This window comes from Mustela nivalis (assembly GCF_964662115.1).
Source record: "Mustela nivalis genome assembly, chromosome: 1".
In the NCBI taxonomy this organism is placed as follows: Eukaryota; Metazoa; Chordata; class Mammalia; order Carnivora; family Mustelidae; genus Mustela; species Mustela nivalis.
The window spans coordinates 165,368,144-165,384,773 of NC_139020.1; the positions used below are offsets into that span (position 1 = coordinate 165,368,144).

The window sequence follows — 16,630 nt, forward strand, 5'->3', positions numbered from 1 at the left end:
GAGAACCCCAAAGTGCTAGGGCAGTGTGATTCCACCACCAGGCTAACTCATCTTTGCAGGCTTAGACCTAGGGATCTGTGCCCCAAAGTGATACCAACACAGGTGGCTCTGAGGGAACCACACATGGAGCAGCCCTCTTCTGGGGTCCCCCAAGATCCACCCAGAGAAACCTTTATCAAAAGAGGAAGGAGGGGAAACCTTGGCCACAGGGGAGGCAGCTCCTTCTTTCAACCGCTCCTCTGGCTTCCTGGCCTTTTGATTCACCCCCTTCAGTTCTGGGGCCAAATCAGAGGCCTGACAGAGATTTCTAGCTCTCTACCAAGGGAGATAACCTGGGCTAAGACAAGGAAGCCAGTGAGTGTGCAGTCACCAAACTGGAGCAGTTCTGCTTCAGCCTAGAAGACTGGCCATGGTACTAAGACACAAAATCTTAAAAACACCCCCCCCCCACACACACACACACATATACCACTCCCTGCCGGTGACTGCATCATTCTGATTCCCCTCCTCCTTTGAATTCAGAAGTCTTTCTTTCTGATTTTTTTCACCCCTCTCTATTAGTTCTGTCTCCTGATCTCTGCATTCTCAGGCCACACAGAATGACTTTCTTGCTAGCTTTAGTTTTCTTATTCTCTGATCTAGACCCCAAAGGACTCATGAGACTATTCCATAATCTCCCAACTTAGACTCATCCCCTGGAAGGTCTGTGGATGAATACCGCATTCTGCAGAAGGGAGAAATTTAACAGAGTCAGACTGAGATGCCACCCCTTAAATATGGTCACAGAAGGAACCAGAACTAGAAGACCATGCACAATGCAAACAAATGAGCCACTAATGCTGAGATTTCTGCCATCAGTGACAGATGGCACTGATGAGCCAAGGTGGATCTTCTGCATGTGCACATAAATGGCCCCCGAGTGGCCCTTTGCACAGTATCATTTTATTGGCTCCGACCTGTCTCAGGACACCCCATTGCCTGAGAACCTGGCTTTATATATCAGCACCAAATCACTGGGGTTACCTCCTCATGCTTGCTCACAGAGCTCATGGGAAAAGCCCTGTGCCCTCCCTACTCCACCCCCACCCAGAACCTCCCCAATCCTGCACTCCATTGGTCAGCACTAGAGTCCTGGAGAGCTCCTAAGGACACATATAATCCTTTGCTCTGTGTCAGCACCATAATGTATGGACAGCTCCTTGGCACATGGTCCTAAAAGCCCACCCCAAATACTCAGTCAGCACCATTGCCTCGGGGACAGCTCCCAGTGGAGACAGTTCCTCTGTGCCTGCCTCTTTGTCAGCCCCTGGTATGGGGGTGGGGGAGGTGCTCTCAGCACCATGACCACATAGACAGCACTCACCCCTGGTCAGCCTGCAGGAGAGGGGGGCCTGGGGTTCTCAAGTTTCCTGACCTCACCCACTCAGTCCCTCCCAGGCACCTACCTCTGTCCAACCATCAATACTTCATCCCCAGAGACAGCTCCCTGGGCCCCATTACTCCACAGCCAGAGCACTGAACAAGCAAAACCTTGTGCTTCACTATAGGAAGCCAAAGAAAAGGGCAGGAGCCTGGTCTGGTGGAGAGAAGGGTGTTAGTGAGGGGGGCAGGCTTAAGAGGGTCTGCATGTATATGTTTGAGATCTGGCCCTGCCACCCCAACCAACGACCTTACACCAGTAACTGTAGTCTCTTTCTCTGTTTTCTCCCCTATAAAATGGGAGTGCCAGCAGCCCCTGTGTCATATGGTTGTTGTGAAGGACTAAATGAGATACCAAACATTAAGTGCATAGAAGAGCTTGTCATGTAGTAGGTATGACCCAGTTGTTGGCATGTAGTAGGTATGACCGAACTGTTGCTGTTATCATGATTTTTTTTTTTTTTTTTTTGTCCTTCCTTCAGGCCTCTGCTTATACTGCATGGGAACAGAGCAGGGTGTGAGAGGGAACAAGGCAGATAAAAACAGGAGAGGATACTGTCACTATAGCTAGTTAGGACCTAGAGAGTAGGCAGTCAGGGCTGCAAAAAGGGCCTTAAGGAGTTCAGTGTAACTGTAGGGAGAGTTGTACACGGTGAGAGGTGAGGCTGGGGAGGTGGCCAAAGCATTTTGCTAAAACCAGAGAATGCAGCTTATCTGTCTGACCCCAGGAAGAGCCTCCATCCCCAGCCTTCTCACTGCATGTCCCCTCTTGCAGCCCAAATCTCACCTAACACTTTTTTGCCTCTTCTAGGCTTTCTTGCCTCCATCTGCTAGTGACTTTACTGTTTTAGCTTCATCAGAAAACTCTCAAAGATTTTTTTTTTAAGGAAAGAATTCTAAACAAGGAGGACATAAAGGCTATAAATCTTAAAAGGCAGACACTGCCTTGCAGAGGTCCAGGGTGGGACAGGAGATGTCAAAGGTAGCAGATGAATTCTGATCAGCTTGTGATTCCCAGGTTCCAGAGCATTTCTCTTTCCTTTTGTCTCCACCCAAGCAGGACTTGGCCTACAACTGGGTGATGCTAAAATGGTCTTCTGAGACTGAGCATCTATCCAACCTACCCACTTACTTTATAGAAAAGGAAACTGAGGCACAGAAGAGAAAACACTGGTCCAAGGCCATACTGTGAATTTGGTGAAAGGTAATGGGACACAGCGAAAAAAAAACAAAGGCTTTGGACTTGAACAAACAAATTTAAACTATGCCAGATGCTATCCAGATAGCTTTGGCCATCTAAAACATCTTTGAGCCCCAGTTTTCTTACCTGTGAGGTAGGAACAGTGACACCGCAGAGCCCAGGGAAACCGCAAAGCCCTAGTGATTTGCTAGTAATCACTATTTTTTTTTTAAGATTTTATTTATTTGAGAGACTGTGGGCACAGAGATAGAGGGAGAAACAGACTTCCTGCTGAGATGAGAGCTCGATGGGGCTCAAACCCAGGACCCCAAGATCATGACCGGAACTGAAGGCAGATGCTTAAATGACCAAGCCACCCAGGTGCCCCACAATCACTGTTAATAGTAATAGTCAAGCCAAGATTGGGATCCAAAAGATCTGGCAAGAGTCATTTGGGTTACATCATCCCAAAATCTGAAGCAAAGTTGTAAGGATCATTTGACTCAGGCTGCAGATTCTGATCACGAGGTTACTGGGGCTTTTTGTGGCAGAGCAAGCAGATCTCAAATGTCAGGAAGTGTCAGAGCACCTCTCTTGCTCTCCTCAGAATCCTAGTGTCCAGGACAGGCCCTGAGATGCACCTCTTCAGGTTTATTCAGTGGGTAGAAGAATGGAAAGATGGAAGGTTGGAGAAGTAGACAGGTAGACAGATGGATGGACAGCTGAAGAATGAATGGCTTGATGGATGGACAGATGGAAGGGTGGATGGGTGGGAGGGTAGATGAGAGAGTACATGAGGAGCCTATAGGACTAGAAATGGGGTTTTTCCTACCATCTACCATTGACAGCTCCTCTGGAGAGTGGGGGATAGTGCAGGGAATTGACCCTGGTGGGCAGCTAAGAGCTGAACTGACCCTCACTCAGGCCAGACGGGGGTGAGAAGCTATGCCAGAAACCCTAGATCTCTCACAGCCCACCCCCTGGCCCTGATTCTGCCATCTGTGCCTTCAAGGCTGATGCGTGGTTGTTTCTGTGGGATTTTTTTTTTTTTAGATTTTCCTTTTCTGGTGAACAGGATAGGAGTTTTCTAAAAATAGCACTAAATTCGCTTCTGAGGTATTCATTTTCAATTCCCTTCCTCTTTCTTCATTCTCTCTCCCCAACTGTGAGAATTCCAAACCGAAATTGTCATTGTCAACTTCGATGCACACCCATGAGTGCGTGCACACACACACATATACTGTGGGGCTTGCAAACTAACAGACATGGATGCAAACATCTCTGCCTCACTCACACTCACAACCACACACTCATGCTGACTCCAGTAGACCTGTAGAGCAAGCCATGTCTTTCAGGGTTACTTACACCAAGCACATACGTGCTGACACTTCACAGGGACCCTCTAACACACCCATGAACATAAAGTCTCTTGTGGGCCCAACCCAGCGCTGGCATTTTCACATTTCTTTTGACTCAGGTGTGCCCCAGACTACATACTGGCTGTGCTGAATGTCCACCATAACACACTCAAACAGACCCTGCATACCCACACTGACATGCATACCCACACTCCCATAGTCAGTCCAGATCCACCAGGCTCTCTCTTTCTCACACATGCACACACCTAAAGAACATTCCTTCTCGGGGAGGGACCATGATTTTGCAGGTGAGGCTGAAGGAGAAGCAGCTGTCGCTCTGCCCCCAGCTGCCTGGCCGAGTTTACCCATTTCCCTGGATCAGCACCAAGGAGGAAGGTTCCCATTACCAGAACAGGAAGGCCCTACTGAAAAAGAAAGGCCAGAATTTACATCCAGGAGACAAAAGGAAATGTCCTGCCCCAAGGAAACTAGTTAGTTGGGACCAGAACAGAGGGAGATTTCCTTGTATGTTGTGCCACACAAGCTAGGACCTTCCCCAGCCTTCAGACAGGTACCAGTGGCATTGTGACTATGGTACAGTTGGCCTGAGTTCTGAGCTAAGGACAGCAGTGTGGGGGTGAGCAGAGGACAGAGGCAGGAATTAAGTTAAGTTAGCAGTGTAAGAACAGTCACCATTTACCAAGTTCTTCCTCTGTGCCAGGAATTGGGCTAAGCTCTATCTTGGTTAGTCCTCCCAAAACCCTATGAAGTAGGCTGTCCAGTTGGCTCTGTTCAGGAGGAGGAAATTGAGGCACAGGGAGGTGTTAAGAGCCTTGCCTAAGCCACAAAACTATCAAATAGCAGCACCAGGCATCACCCAATATCTCCAGATGGGACCTGTGTCCCTCACATCTGTCATTGGTACTACTGACAATTCAGAGGAAAGAGAACTTTAAAAATACATATTAAGGTGGCATTTAAATTCAGCACATCTTAAAACAGAAGGGTTCTGCATCCGAAAGTTATTTTTAGCGCATATTTCATTTGTAATTGTCCCAGCTCCCATCCTTCAGTTAGAATTGAAAAAGCTGTTGGTTTGGAGTTTTGGTGGGGTTTTTTTAATGCTTCCTTCAAAAGACAAATTCCTTCTTTGTTAAATTAACTCCAAAAAAACATTGCTCCTTCCTCTGCCAGCATCCCTCCTGGCAAAGACTTTTTATTAAGGCGTCCCTAACCTATTCTCGAGTCATTGAAATGTAACAATACAGTCATTTAAATGCTAATAAGATGAAATGAAATGCATAAATCTAATATTATCAGAACCTTCTCCTGGATTCTGAAGGGCCTTGCCACATCACAGCCTAAAGGGACCCCAGAGAACACATCCAATTCCTTCACTTTCCACATGGGGAAACTGAGGCCCAGGAAGAAAAGGGCCTTGGTCAAGGTGATGCAGCTGGGGCTTAGAAAACAAAGAGGGACTTTTCAGTGGGCTTCAACCCCAGTTGGCTGTGTGACCCCTGATATGTTGTTTAACCTCTCTGGACCCTGGTTATATGCTCCACATAGGCTGATGTCTCAGTTAGCTCAGGCTGTTATAACAGAATACCATTGAACTGAGTGGCTTAAAGGACAGAAAATTGTTCCTCACGTGTCTGGAGGCCGGGAAATCCAAGACTGAGATACTGGCAGATTCAGTTCCTAATGAGAGCCCTCTTCCTGGCTTGCAGATGGCTGTCTTCTCACTGTGTCCTCAAGAGGCTTAAGAAAGATGATTTCTCTCCTGTCTCCTCAGAAGAACACTAATCCCATATAGGAGGGCTCCACCCTTATGACCTAAACCCCTCCCAAAGGCCCCACTTCTTAATACAGTCACACTGGGAATGAGGGCTTCTACCTATGAATTTGAGGGGACACATTCAGTTCCTACCAATGTACCACCTGTGTGCCCATTGTATTGGCTGCAAATGAAGCTCATCATGATCATGAGATGAGAGGTACACTTGCTAATATTGGGGTAGGAGGGGGGTCAGGCAGAGGCATAGAAGTCAGTGATGCAGAATGTCCCTTCCAGGCCCAGAGCCTCACCCAGAGACCTCACACAGAGGTATCCATGAGGCCTCACAGCAACCTATAAGACAGGTAGGTCAATTCCATTTGCAGACAAGGCCCAGAAAGGCTAGATGACTTCTCCAAGGTCACACAGCTCATTTAATCTCTTAGCCATAGAGCAGTGGCTTGTGTGGTATTTCAGTGTGGCAGCAAGAAAATCAGAGTCCGGTGGGCTTTGGCAAAGGAGACAGCTGTCTGCTCCATCTTTAGCCTCACACCCATGTACACAAAGAGAAACTAGGAGTGGAGGGGGGGGGTGGGTATCTCAAAGAAAAAACGTATAACTACTGATTCTGCTATCTTTCCAGACCCCAGCAGACCTATAACATCAATGGGTTAGGAATCAACTACTCCATTTGATAGATGGGGAAACTAAGATTCAATGATCTATCTAAAGTCATAACTTCCAGGGACAGATGACCCAAGGACTGAGGCATTCATTCACCAAGCAATTATCACGTGCTTTCTGAGGGCCGGGCCCCATACTAGGTACAAAATAGACATGGCTACTGCCCACACACAGCCCTATGGCTCCCAAGGAAGGGAGACAGAGAAGTAGGTCCAAGCAATAGAGTGTGAAGTGCAGGATGATACAAGAGGCATCCAGAGTTGGGAGCATTTACACAGTCCTGGGTGGTCACGGAAGGCTTCCAAGGAAAGCACACTGTGCTGAACAGGACAGACCATTGTTAGGGTGGGAAAGTCACAGGTAGTGGAGAGCACTGTATGACAGATACTGAAAACTATGGAGTTTTCAGTCAGCTGATGAACTCTGTACAAGCTAGCAGGTCTTCTGTTCTCCTTACCTGGAAATCATTTGTGTGGCGTCCCATAGGTTCTTCTGTGCCAGTGGATTCAAACTCTCAAATCAAGCAAATCTGACCAAGTCAAATCAAGTACCAATGTGAACTCTGCTCATTAGGACCACTCAAGATGACTAGAACAGGGGTGGTCTGCATGAAAGGCAAAGCAGGGGATGAGGGGGTGGGGCAAGGGCTGCATCAGAAGAGGTAGCTGTGATGGGAAATCTCAAAGAAGGAAGTTTGATTTTGTTTTCGTTTCTTTTCAAAAAAGGAAGTTAAAGATCAATCGCTACAGAGGCAGACTTCTGATTTTTAACTAATTTTGTTGTCCCAGAATTGCTTCCCTTCTTACACACATGTCCCTTCCTGCACCTTTTCCTATGCCCATCTCAACCTTTTCGTAACAGACAGTTGCATATTTGAGTTTCTTTTCTGTTCATCTTTTGGCTTAAGTCCTGCTTAACCTACATGGGAAAGAAATATTCCCTACTCGCGCTGAGAAGAAAGATCTTTCCTGATACCCTGGGCAAGATCAGATCTTCCTGCTCTGGACAGCTGTAATAGCTATCACTCCCCATTATGACAAACTCTTCATGTTATAGAAGTCACTCATTTAATTGTCCCTCCTCCACACCATCAGCTTTTGGAGGGTAGGAACTATATCTGGATCATCAAGTGCTGGGCACAGAGTAGGCGTCTGAAACACAATTATTGAATGGATGATTGGATGGATGGATGGATGGATGGATGGATGGATGGAGATCATTGTTGGTCTTAACATAATAGTTAAAATCACCAGTAGCCCATTAACTCATGCCTACTATTGTTATCATAAATATAATTACTCCTAACAATTCTCACAGCTCATGCTGCCAGAGATGTAATTATCAGTGACTGTGAGACACACCACAGGTAGCATGGGGACAGATCAAACAGCACCTTGGGTTTAGAAAATCCCTTGTGGTTTGCAAAGCACTTTTGTTCACATATGGCACTTCATTTACCCATCCTAAGAACCCCATGAGAGCGATTCACAAGTGGAGGCAGCAAAGTGTCCTGGTTATGGGTGTGGCTCTAGATGCAGACTGCCTGAGTTCAAATCCCAGGTCTGGCACTCACTAGCTATGTGAACTTGGGATTTATCTCACCTCTCTTGTCCTCGGCTTCCTCGTGTTGCTCTACGGGAATAACCAGACTACCTACCTCATAAAGTGCTTATATGGATTGGTAATAATCACAATAATTATTGAGTGTTTCTAATGTGCTTGATTTGGTTCTAAATATTTTACATCAAATAACTCATTTAAGTCTCATAATACCTATGAAGTAGATATTATTATTCTCCCTCCCTTTTTTTATAAGATGAAACTAAAATTGCATGCTTCCTGTTCTACTGGGAGGTGGAGGGGCTAGAATTTGAATCCAGAGACTAGTTTCTAGAGCCCCTGCAATTAACCTCTGTGACACCTCTACATAGGCATCCTTGGTCCCCCTCCTTGGTCCCCTTGCTTCTCCTAGGGATGTACTGTTTGGGTCAAAACTCTGGGGGTGGTACATGCTAAGATGGCCAAGGACCATGCATGCTGCTACAGGACTGGGGGTGGGGCCCCCAAACACACTCTGTCTCTGTGTCTTGTGTTTCTGCTTGCAGCATCAGGACCACTCTATAAGATAGTCATTGCTCCCAGTGTAAGAATAAAGCCTCCTGCATCCTTGAGTAAAGGTGCCATCGTGGAAGTCATGACAGGTTTCCCCTGTGGCTCCAGCACCCCCTGACCCATGGCTGGAAAGCCCCATAACCCAGGTGGAAACACAGTGAATTTGAACATGGTTTATAATTATTTCCCAATAAATTGAGAGGTAGCAAATGGACAGGGGACAGTGATTATTATTTTACAGATGAGGAAACAAAGCTTTGGGAAAATGAAGGGAGGAGCTTGCCCAGGGTCCCAGAGCCAGGATTTGGGAGGACTTGGATTGAACCCAGTCCTTTTGAACCCATTTTCTCTGACTCAGGAGCCTGTCTTGTTTACTGCCATCAGGCACCCCTCACCCAACCTCTGCTCTTCGGAGTGTAAGGAGGGAGCGCCCCCTGGAGGAAGGGGGAAAAGCACCAGGCTGGGAGTCCAGAGATCAGCTCACCTCTGGACTCCTCCACTCTAGCTAGCTCTGTGTGGCTCTGAACAAGTTCCTTTCCCTCTCTGAGCTTCTGGTTCCTTACTAGAAAAATGAAATTGACTCTAAAATGCCTCCAGCACTTTTTTGCAAAAGGAAAAGTTGGTGAAGCAAGGAGATGGGGAAGGGGACAAGGGAAGGAGTTGGGGCTAGGTTGGGGGCTCAGTCCTATCTTCCTTCCCCCACACCTTCCCCCTTACTGTCCCAGACCTAAGATAGCCAGCTGTCTGTGCCTACTGGGTGGGGCCAGTCCCCATGCCAGGCCCAGCCAAGCTTAGCAGAGGCCCTTTGTCACCCAACGCTTGCCGGGGACCTTGGCCATCGGTGTTGGGTGTCGGGGCGGATTGGATTCTCTCCTGGCAGCCCCACAGATGCCACACTTCTACAAGGGTGGCCGGGCTGGCCGGCAGGGAAAAGCCGGTGCTCTCTCCTCCTCCTCTTCCTCCTCCTGGGCTCCCCGAGGGATGTCCTAGCCGCTATCTGTGGTGCTGAACTGTGGGGGCCCACAGGTGAGGGCTCCGTGGACCCCAGCTCATGCTGGGGCCAAGTGTGGGGAGTGGGGGGCTGCTCAGTGATGTCCTGGTGAATATGCATGAGCTGATTCCTCTAGCCAGGCCAAGGGCCTTGATTAATGTTGTTGGGGACTGTGGGTGAGGGTGGGCGGATTTTTCCCATTCTCTTGCCTCTGAAACTAGAGTGGGAACCACAGTCTATCGGCAGATGTAGGTGGCATGAATGGAGGAAGCATATATGCTGGGGAGCCTGGGGGGGCGTTACTTAGGAGGTGGGGCTGTGCTCCAGACTGTGAGAGCACAGTGTGCGTGTAAACAAGACTGTGAGCACAGGTATTTTTGAGGAGAGGGGGTGGGAATGTGAAGATGTATTCCTAGAAGTGCACTTACGTGGGTAGTGTTTATGGCGGGAAGGGGGGTGTCCACATGTGTGAAGTGGGATTCACGTATTAGTGTGTATGTATGGCAGTGAGGTGGGCCCTGAAAGTAGGCAGGTCAGGTGTTGCAGAACACTCCAAGTTGTGTATGTCAGAGGGTGTGTGTACCAGGGTGCGTGTCATGAAGTCATTGTGTTAAATAGCACAGTGGACAAATAGAGTATGTTTTGAGGGTACATCAGTCTGTCCCTCGGGGGTGGCATATTGTAGAGTGTCCAGGTGGGCTCCAGTATGTTTAGATTTACAATGTGAGCTGGTGTGTTATGGGGTATTGTAGGAAACACCCATGTAGGAAACACCAATGTATGTATGTAGGGGGTGTTAGTTGGGGCTGACTGTGTGTGTGTGTGTGTGTGTGTGTATGTGTGTATGTGTGTGTGTTTGTATAAGCACACACAACCTGGGTCTTCCTGAGCACCTGTCCCATGAAGCTTCCATGCCTGACCCTTGTCACAACTCTGTGCTTGTCCCCACAGGAGCCACCACCCCTGACCATGTAGATGCCAGCTCCAGGGAACAGCATGGACCCCACTGAATGGAGACTCCTGGGTCTACAGCCCTGAGCCCCTCCGGCCCCTGGACATTGCCCCGTGCCCAGGGACACCCTTTGGAGCTCACCACCGCTGTCACCAGCCCACCTCGGCCACCCCCACCCCCTGGGACCCAGAGTCGGCCACCAGGAGCCACAGTCATCCAGTGAGGTTGTGCTAAGGACAGCCACGCGGATCCACCGCCCAGCAACCTTTTGTCCAGTGCTGACCCTTGGGCCCACCCCAAGCAGGGACTGGAGCAAACATGGGTGACATGACCAACAGTGATTTTTACTCCAAAAACCAAAGAAATGAGTCGAGCCATGGGGGCGAGTTTGGGTGCACAATGGAGGAGCTCCGCTCCCTCATGGAGCTACGGGGCACCGAGGCTGTGGTCAAGATCAAAGAGACTTACGGGGACACTGAAGCCATCTGCCGGCGCCTCAAAACCTCACCTGTCGAAGGTAAGTGTAGAAGATTTGAACACAGTGCTTGGATTTGGGATCCCACCACCCAGCCCCTGACCTCCCTTCCCCAGGCCCCAGGAACCCCCTCATTGGGCTTAGACATGGGACCACAACATTGCCACCACGCATTCAAATCCAACTCCACAACCCATGTCACTGGCCTGGGTTGTGTCCAATTGTCCCAAATCCAAATTCTGATGGTGTGGCTCCCTAGGTCTCTGGGGCAGCCATGGGCCATGGAGCTGCTGGAAGACAGGGCAGGCAAGCAGATGGGCCATTAGGGAAAGTTGAAAGATGCCTATGTGTGCCTTGCCCTAGGGATGGGAGAGGAGCTCTTTTGTACCTGCCAAAATGAGCAGACCTAGCATCTCAGGAGAAAGAGGGTTTCAGCTTCTGGGGGCTTGGCTGAAGGAGACCAGACCCAGGTCATCAGCTGTTGGACAGAAGGAAGAGAAACCAACCCAGCTTGAGCACCAGAGGGTAGAGTTTGGGTCTACATCCCCCCAGTTACTTTCCACTTGCCATTAGGGAGAATTCCCTGCATAAACCCCAATGGTGTGGGTGTGAGGCTTTTCGCCAGCACCCCCCAGTCCTACAGCTTTGTGCAAAGAGATGTGCAGAGCCTCAGTTTCTTCCTGTGGAAGATGGAACCAATGGCTACCTCATAGTACCTACTAAAAACCTGAGCATACAACAGGTACTCAGTAAGTGGCAGCCATTATTATTCTAAGCAATGGATGACAATCCCTCCCCTCAAGTTATCTGTATCACAAGGTAGGAGGCAGACAGTATCTGAATTCTTACTCCCATGTGACAGATGAGAAATCCGAGGCTAAAAGGCCCTCCTGTCCTGTCTCCTGACTCTAGTCCCCATGATCTGGGCACTGCTGGGCATCAACCTCAAAGCATTTCCTACAGAAGCTGCCTGGGGACTCTGGCCACTCAGCTAGGCAGTTTAGAAACATCTTCCTTTCTTGGTGGTGTTTGGTTTTGTTTGGGGCAAGAAGTAGAGTGAGAATAGAGGAAACATCCTTTCTTGACTGCATGATTCTAACTTGGAGCTTCGGAACAGCCACATGTGCCCTGGGAGGGGAACAAGCTCTACCTGGGGGCTTCTGGGCCTCTTGTGAACACAAGTCTGCAGAATGGTCCATGCTCACCTCTGCCATCAGGTTGGTGCCCCTAGTATGCTAGGAGGCAGGGTCACCCCAGTATCTTTTCAATGGGACAAGGAGATTCTCTTGAGTCAGGAAGTCTTAAGTATCTGGGTCTCAGGCTCTGCAGAGAGCCTGCTGGAAGCTGTGGTCCTTTTCCCCAGGAAAACAAAACAAAACAACAATAACACAAAAAAATATAAACTATAGATGTGGCTCACACTTCAGCACATTTACAGAGCCCCTCAAAGCCATGCCATGGACCTTGGCATATGGACCATGGTATGAAGAAACCCGCCTCCCCTGCCCCTCTGCCAGGCTCTTAGACCCTGGGAAACTGAGCAGCCAATGGCCAAGCTCCAGCTCTGTGCACGGCCATCACCATTTGGTTCACTGTTTCCCTCCACTGTGGAAAAGCACGAACACACCAAAGGGCAGGAATCCTATCCTGCTCCTCCCATACATCTAGTGCCCAGTCTAGTACCTGGCACAGAAGAGGGTGGATAGCTGCCCAGTAAAGCCCTGAGATGTGGCCACTGAGTCACTGGCCCACAGGGAGCTGCTGAGTAGCCAAAACAGCATATAATCCAGCCCAGGTGTAGCATGGACCTCAAAGCTCAGAGGAGAGGTGAGGTGGGTGGACAGGGAAGGTCTGGGAAGGCTTCCTGGAGAAGGAGATACTTGAACTTGGCTATGGAGGAAAGAGAAGGAAAATCATGTAGCATGGCACAGAGCAGCATTTTTTAGATGGAATTCCACAGAACGCCAGGGCACTGCAAAAAGGTAGGCATTGTGTGGAAAATAAAGGAAACCCAGCTTCCTCTTCTTTACAATGGAAGGAATAATGAGATTTCTGAATATCACTTCGCTTCCTGTGAGCCGTGTGTGCTTTGGGGTCTTTGGTTTTACCTCTCTGGGCCTTGGTTTCCTAATTTCCTAATTTCCTTTCATGAGGACCAAATAAGATCTCTGATGGGAAAGATCTCTGAGAGAGAGGAGAAAGTCCATAGCAGGATTAACCAGAACCCCTGCTGTGTTGGTACCCAGAAGGATCTCCCAGGGTGCAGGTAGAGCTGTAAGAGGTTTGGGGAAAGGCAGAAGAACATAATGCTACAGACCTCAGGCTTGGATGACCTGGTTTCAAATCCCAGCCCTACCATTTACCAGTTGTGGGATTCTGGGCAAGGTATCAACCAATCCATGCCTTGGTTTCCTCATTTATAAATTGGGACAATAATAGTGACTGTCTCATAGGGTGGTGAGGACACAGTGAAGTAGCTTAGAACAATGCCTAGCCCGTGGATAGTGCTATGTGTTAGGATTCAGGTCCAGAGACTAAATACCTCCATTTCCCCATCAGTAAAATAGGCTGTAAACACTGAATGAGACTAGGCCAAGTGTCCAGTCTCTAAGTCTCAGTAAGTGTCAGCTCTTGTCGCTGTTATTTTCATTATGGTTATCATAACCCTGGAAGAAACCAGCATATTCTCTGGAAAGGGTGGAATTTGACCCTTCTGGAATGCTGGCCAATGCCTGTGAATGGTACAACACTTTTTACCAGGCTGTGCTGTGTTCTTATTACACATGTTCCTAGAAGCAGGTGTTGCTACCCCATTTCACAGATAAGAAATATGAGGGCTCAAGGTCACCACCACTGTCCACATCAGAGCAGACTTTGAACAATTCCCAGATATGTCCTCATCCCTGAGCCAAGCATGTGCACCTGAGAACTATCCTCTCAAGGGGCCTTCTGTCTGATGAGGGCCTCAGTACATTGGGGCCACCAAGGAACTTTTCTTTAGTCAGCATTCATGCCCTATTTGGCCCTCTTCTGACTTCAAGAAATGCTGGGTCCTCCAGCCCCAGCCCCCAGCTGCAAAGCCACGTGGTCTGGGGCTGTGCCAGCTGCAGACAGGGCCTCAGGTTGCCCGTTCCCAACACCCTGTGCCCTTCGTCTGCTGACGTGAGCAAGGAGCCGGCCTCTGAGTCACACTACAGGAAACTGCTCCAGGCCACGCAGAAATTAGCCTTATCCTTCACATCCAGCTAATTTTAGGCAAAAAGATCTCTGCAAGTGATAGAGTGGGGGCTGACACCGTGAGAAACCCCCTCCCATCCAGGGCACCACCTGCTGCTGGCACAGACCAGGGGCTCAGCTCCCATGGCCTGGCAGTGTCGGAATTTCCCCCTGAAGGCCTGACTCTGGTGACAAATCAGGGGTAAACCTGGCTCCCTGTGAGGCCAGGGTTGGCCTCTGTCTCTGACCTGAGCTCCGTTCCTTCCCTCCTCCACTGTTGGTTCCATTCCACTCTGGCAATGCCCTTCCCTCCTTGCCCTCCACTGCTTCCTTTCCTTGCACACCCTCCCAGGATAGGACCGGAGAGCCCAAGACCTAGGTTTAAATCCTGACAGGCTTACTCTTCAAGAGACATTTACTCTTCAAGGGACACACGCAGAGAATTCAGTTAACTTCTTCGAGCCTTAGTTGCCTTATCTGTGAAATGGGAGTAATAACACTAGCCACCTTACAAGATGTTGTGAATATTAAGTTAGATAATCCACATGAAGGGCTTAGTGTGGTATATGGCATACCCTAGACACTGCCAAAATGATGTTCATTATCACTGTTATTATTATAGCCAAATATTTCTTATAAAAAACAACATGCATCAGCTCTATCCCCATGAAAGAAATCAGCAGTTAAATAAGATGGTGCCAGGACCCCTCAGTGGCATGGTCGGCTGGGCATCTGACTCTTGGTTTCAGCTCAGGTTTGATCTTTGGGTCCTGAGATCTAGCCCCACGTCATTGGGTTCTGCATTCGGCATGGGGGGATGGTCTGCTTGACGTGAGCAAGCAGTGCCACTGCAGTCCCTCCCCTGCGCTAGTGCTCTCTCTTTCCCTCTCTCTCCCTTTCTTTCTCATTCTCTAAAAGAAATAAATAAGTCTAATGAATAAATGAGATGGTACCAAACAAAGAGTTAATATGCTACCAGAGAAGGCTTCCCAGAGTAGGCTGCTTTGTGGTGAATCTGGAAAGCTGGGTGATAGGTATTGGAGTGGCCCGCGAGGCCCCAGAGGCAGGAGCTGTTTGTCACTCTTCACTGTGTCTCCTGCATCTGGTCCAATGCCTGGGGGCTCAAACAAATATTCACAGAAATAAGGGAGGAAGACAGAGAGGTGGGGGATACCCCTAGGGCCCCTCTTTGTATGGGCTGGAAGGCTGCAGCAGGGGTACAGGACACGGGAGAGCCTGCATCACCCATGGAACAACTGGCTTCAATTCCCCAAGCTCTGAGAGGCCCTACCCTGAGCTGCTTGGCGTGCACACCCCTTGTCCTTCACCTCCAGGCCCCAATACCTCAGGCTGTCAAAGGGGGCAGCTCAGGTCCCTCTGGGTGCTTCCTGAATTGGGCTTCGCCTGGTGGGGGAGACAGGGGAACAAAGAAGGGGGCCAATGGGCGGGGGAGGGAGGTGGTAGGAACTGGATACTGGAGTGTTGTGAAACGGAACCTCAGGTTAATTTTGTATGAATCCTATGGCCGGCCCAGGTGGAGGAGAGAGTGGGGCTGAGGGAGGAGAGGAGAGTGGATCACGGGGACCGTGCCTTGTGTTGCATAAACACAATGTTAAACCAGAACGCCCCTCAGACCAGCAGGGCCTGTGTCGTCATCCACAGAGCCGCCACCAGCTGGGCACGGGGGAGGGTGTGAAGGCAGCGTGTGTTTTAAGTGTCTCTGGGCCCCAGGGGGTCGTCTGTCTGTCGTTGTGGAGCTCTATTTCTCCATGTGTTCCATTTCCCCGAGCATCACTGGGGCCCAGAGAGGTTGATGGGGGAACCAAGGTAGCCACAGATTCAGCAGTGTCCCAGGCAGGTGAGGCTGGGAACCCCTCAGACACAGGGTCCACATGGGGAATTCACGGCCTGACCAGAGACACACAAGAACACCTCTTACTGGGGTCTTCCCGTGAAGTGATCCATGCCTGGTCTTAGAACCCAGGACTCTCAGGTGTCAAGTCTGGAGGAGAAAAGTTCATCAAAATACTTAAGAGGCTGAGGAGATGTAGCTGCCTTCTCAGAGACATGCAAGGGTGGCAGAGGGGAGGGCATGTAAGCTGGAGAGGCGTTTTGGCCTCACCTCTGACACCAAACAGGCTCCTGAGCTCTGTAGACCAGGACCTATATTCCCCTCTGTGAAATGGGAATGGTCTACTTCACCCTCTGCCATTTGGAGACCGTGGGCTGAAAATCCTTTGAAAGTTTTCTACAAAAGAATCATCTAAAGTGTTCACTGAGGATTTCTATCCACCAGGATTCTCTATGATAGAAACCCATCTCAAACTGGCTTATGCAAAAGAGGGATTTTCTGGCTTGTGCAACTGAAAGGCTCAGGGACGGTTCTAGCCTCTGTCCATCCCTCTCCTGCTACCTCTCACCTCCACTGTCTTCCCCGTTGGCCTCATGCTCAGACTGGCCCTCCTG

General features: G+C 49.4%; 1 protein-coding gene and 1 long non-coding RNA gene across 12 annotated transcripts in view; one reads left to right on the forward strand and one right to left on the reverse strand.

Moving 5' to 3' along the window:
• Window positions 1–16,630, forward strand: part of ATP2B2 (ATPase plasma membrane Ca2+ transporting 2) — a 365,301-nt gene that overhangs the window by 240,538 nt on the left and 108,133 nt on the right. For all 11 annotated transcript variants that reach the window (XM_082682462.1, XM_082682460.1, XM_082682467.1 and 8 more), the window contains one exon: window positions 10,473–10,990. In XM_082682462.1, coding sequence (XP_082538588.1) covers window positions 10,792–10,990 — 199 coding nt within the window. In that variant the 5' untranslated portion in view covers window positions 10,473–10,791. The remainder of the gene's footprint in view (window positions 1–10,472; window positions 10,991–16,630) is intronic.
• On the reverse strand, window positions 11,154–15,290 carry LOC309840647. The gene is made up of 4 exons (XR_014298733.1): window positions 15,141–15,290; window positions 12,632–12,838; window positions 12,154–12,300; window positions 11,154–11,238 (listed from the first exon to the last, which is right to left on the reverse strand). It is a non-coding gene; the product is annotated as an uncharacterized lncRNA (long non-coding RNA).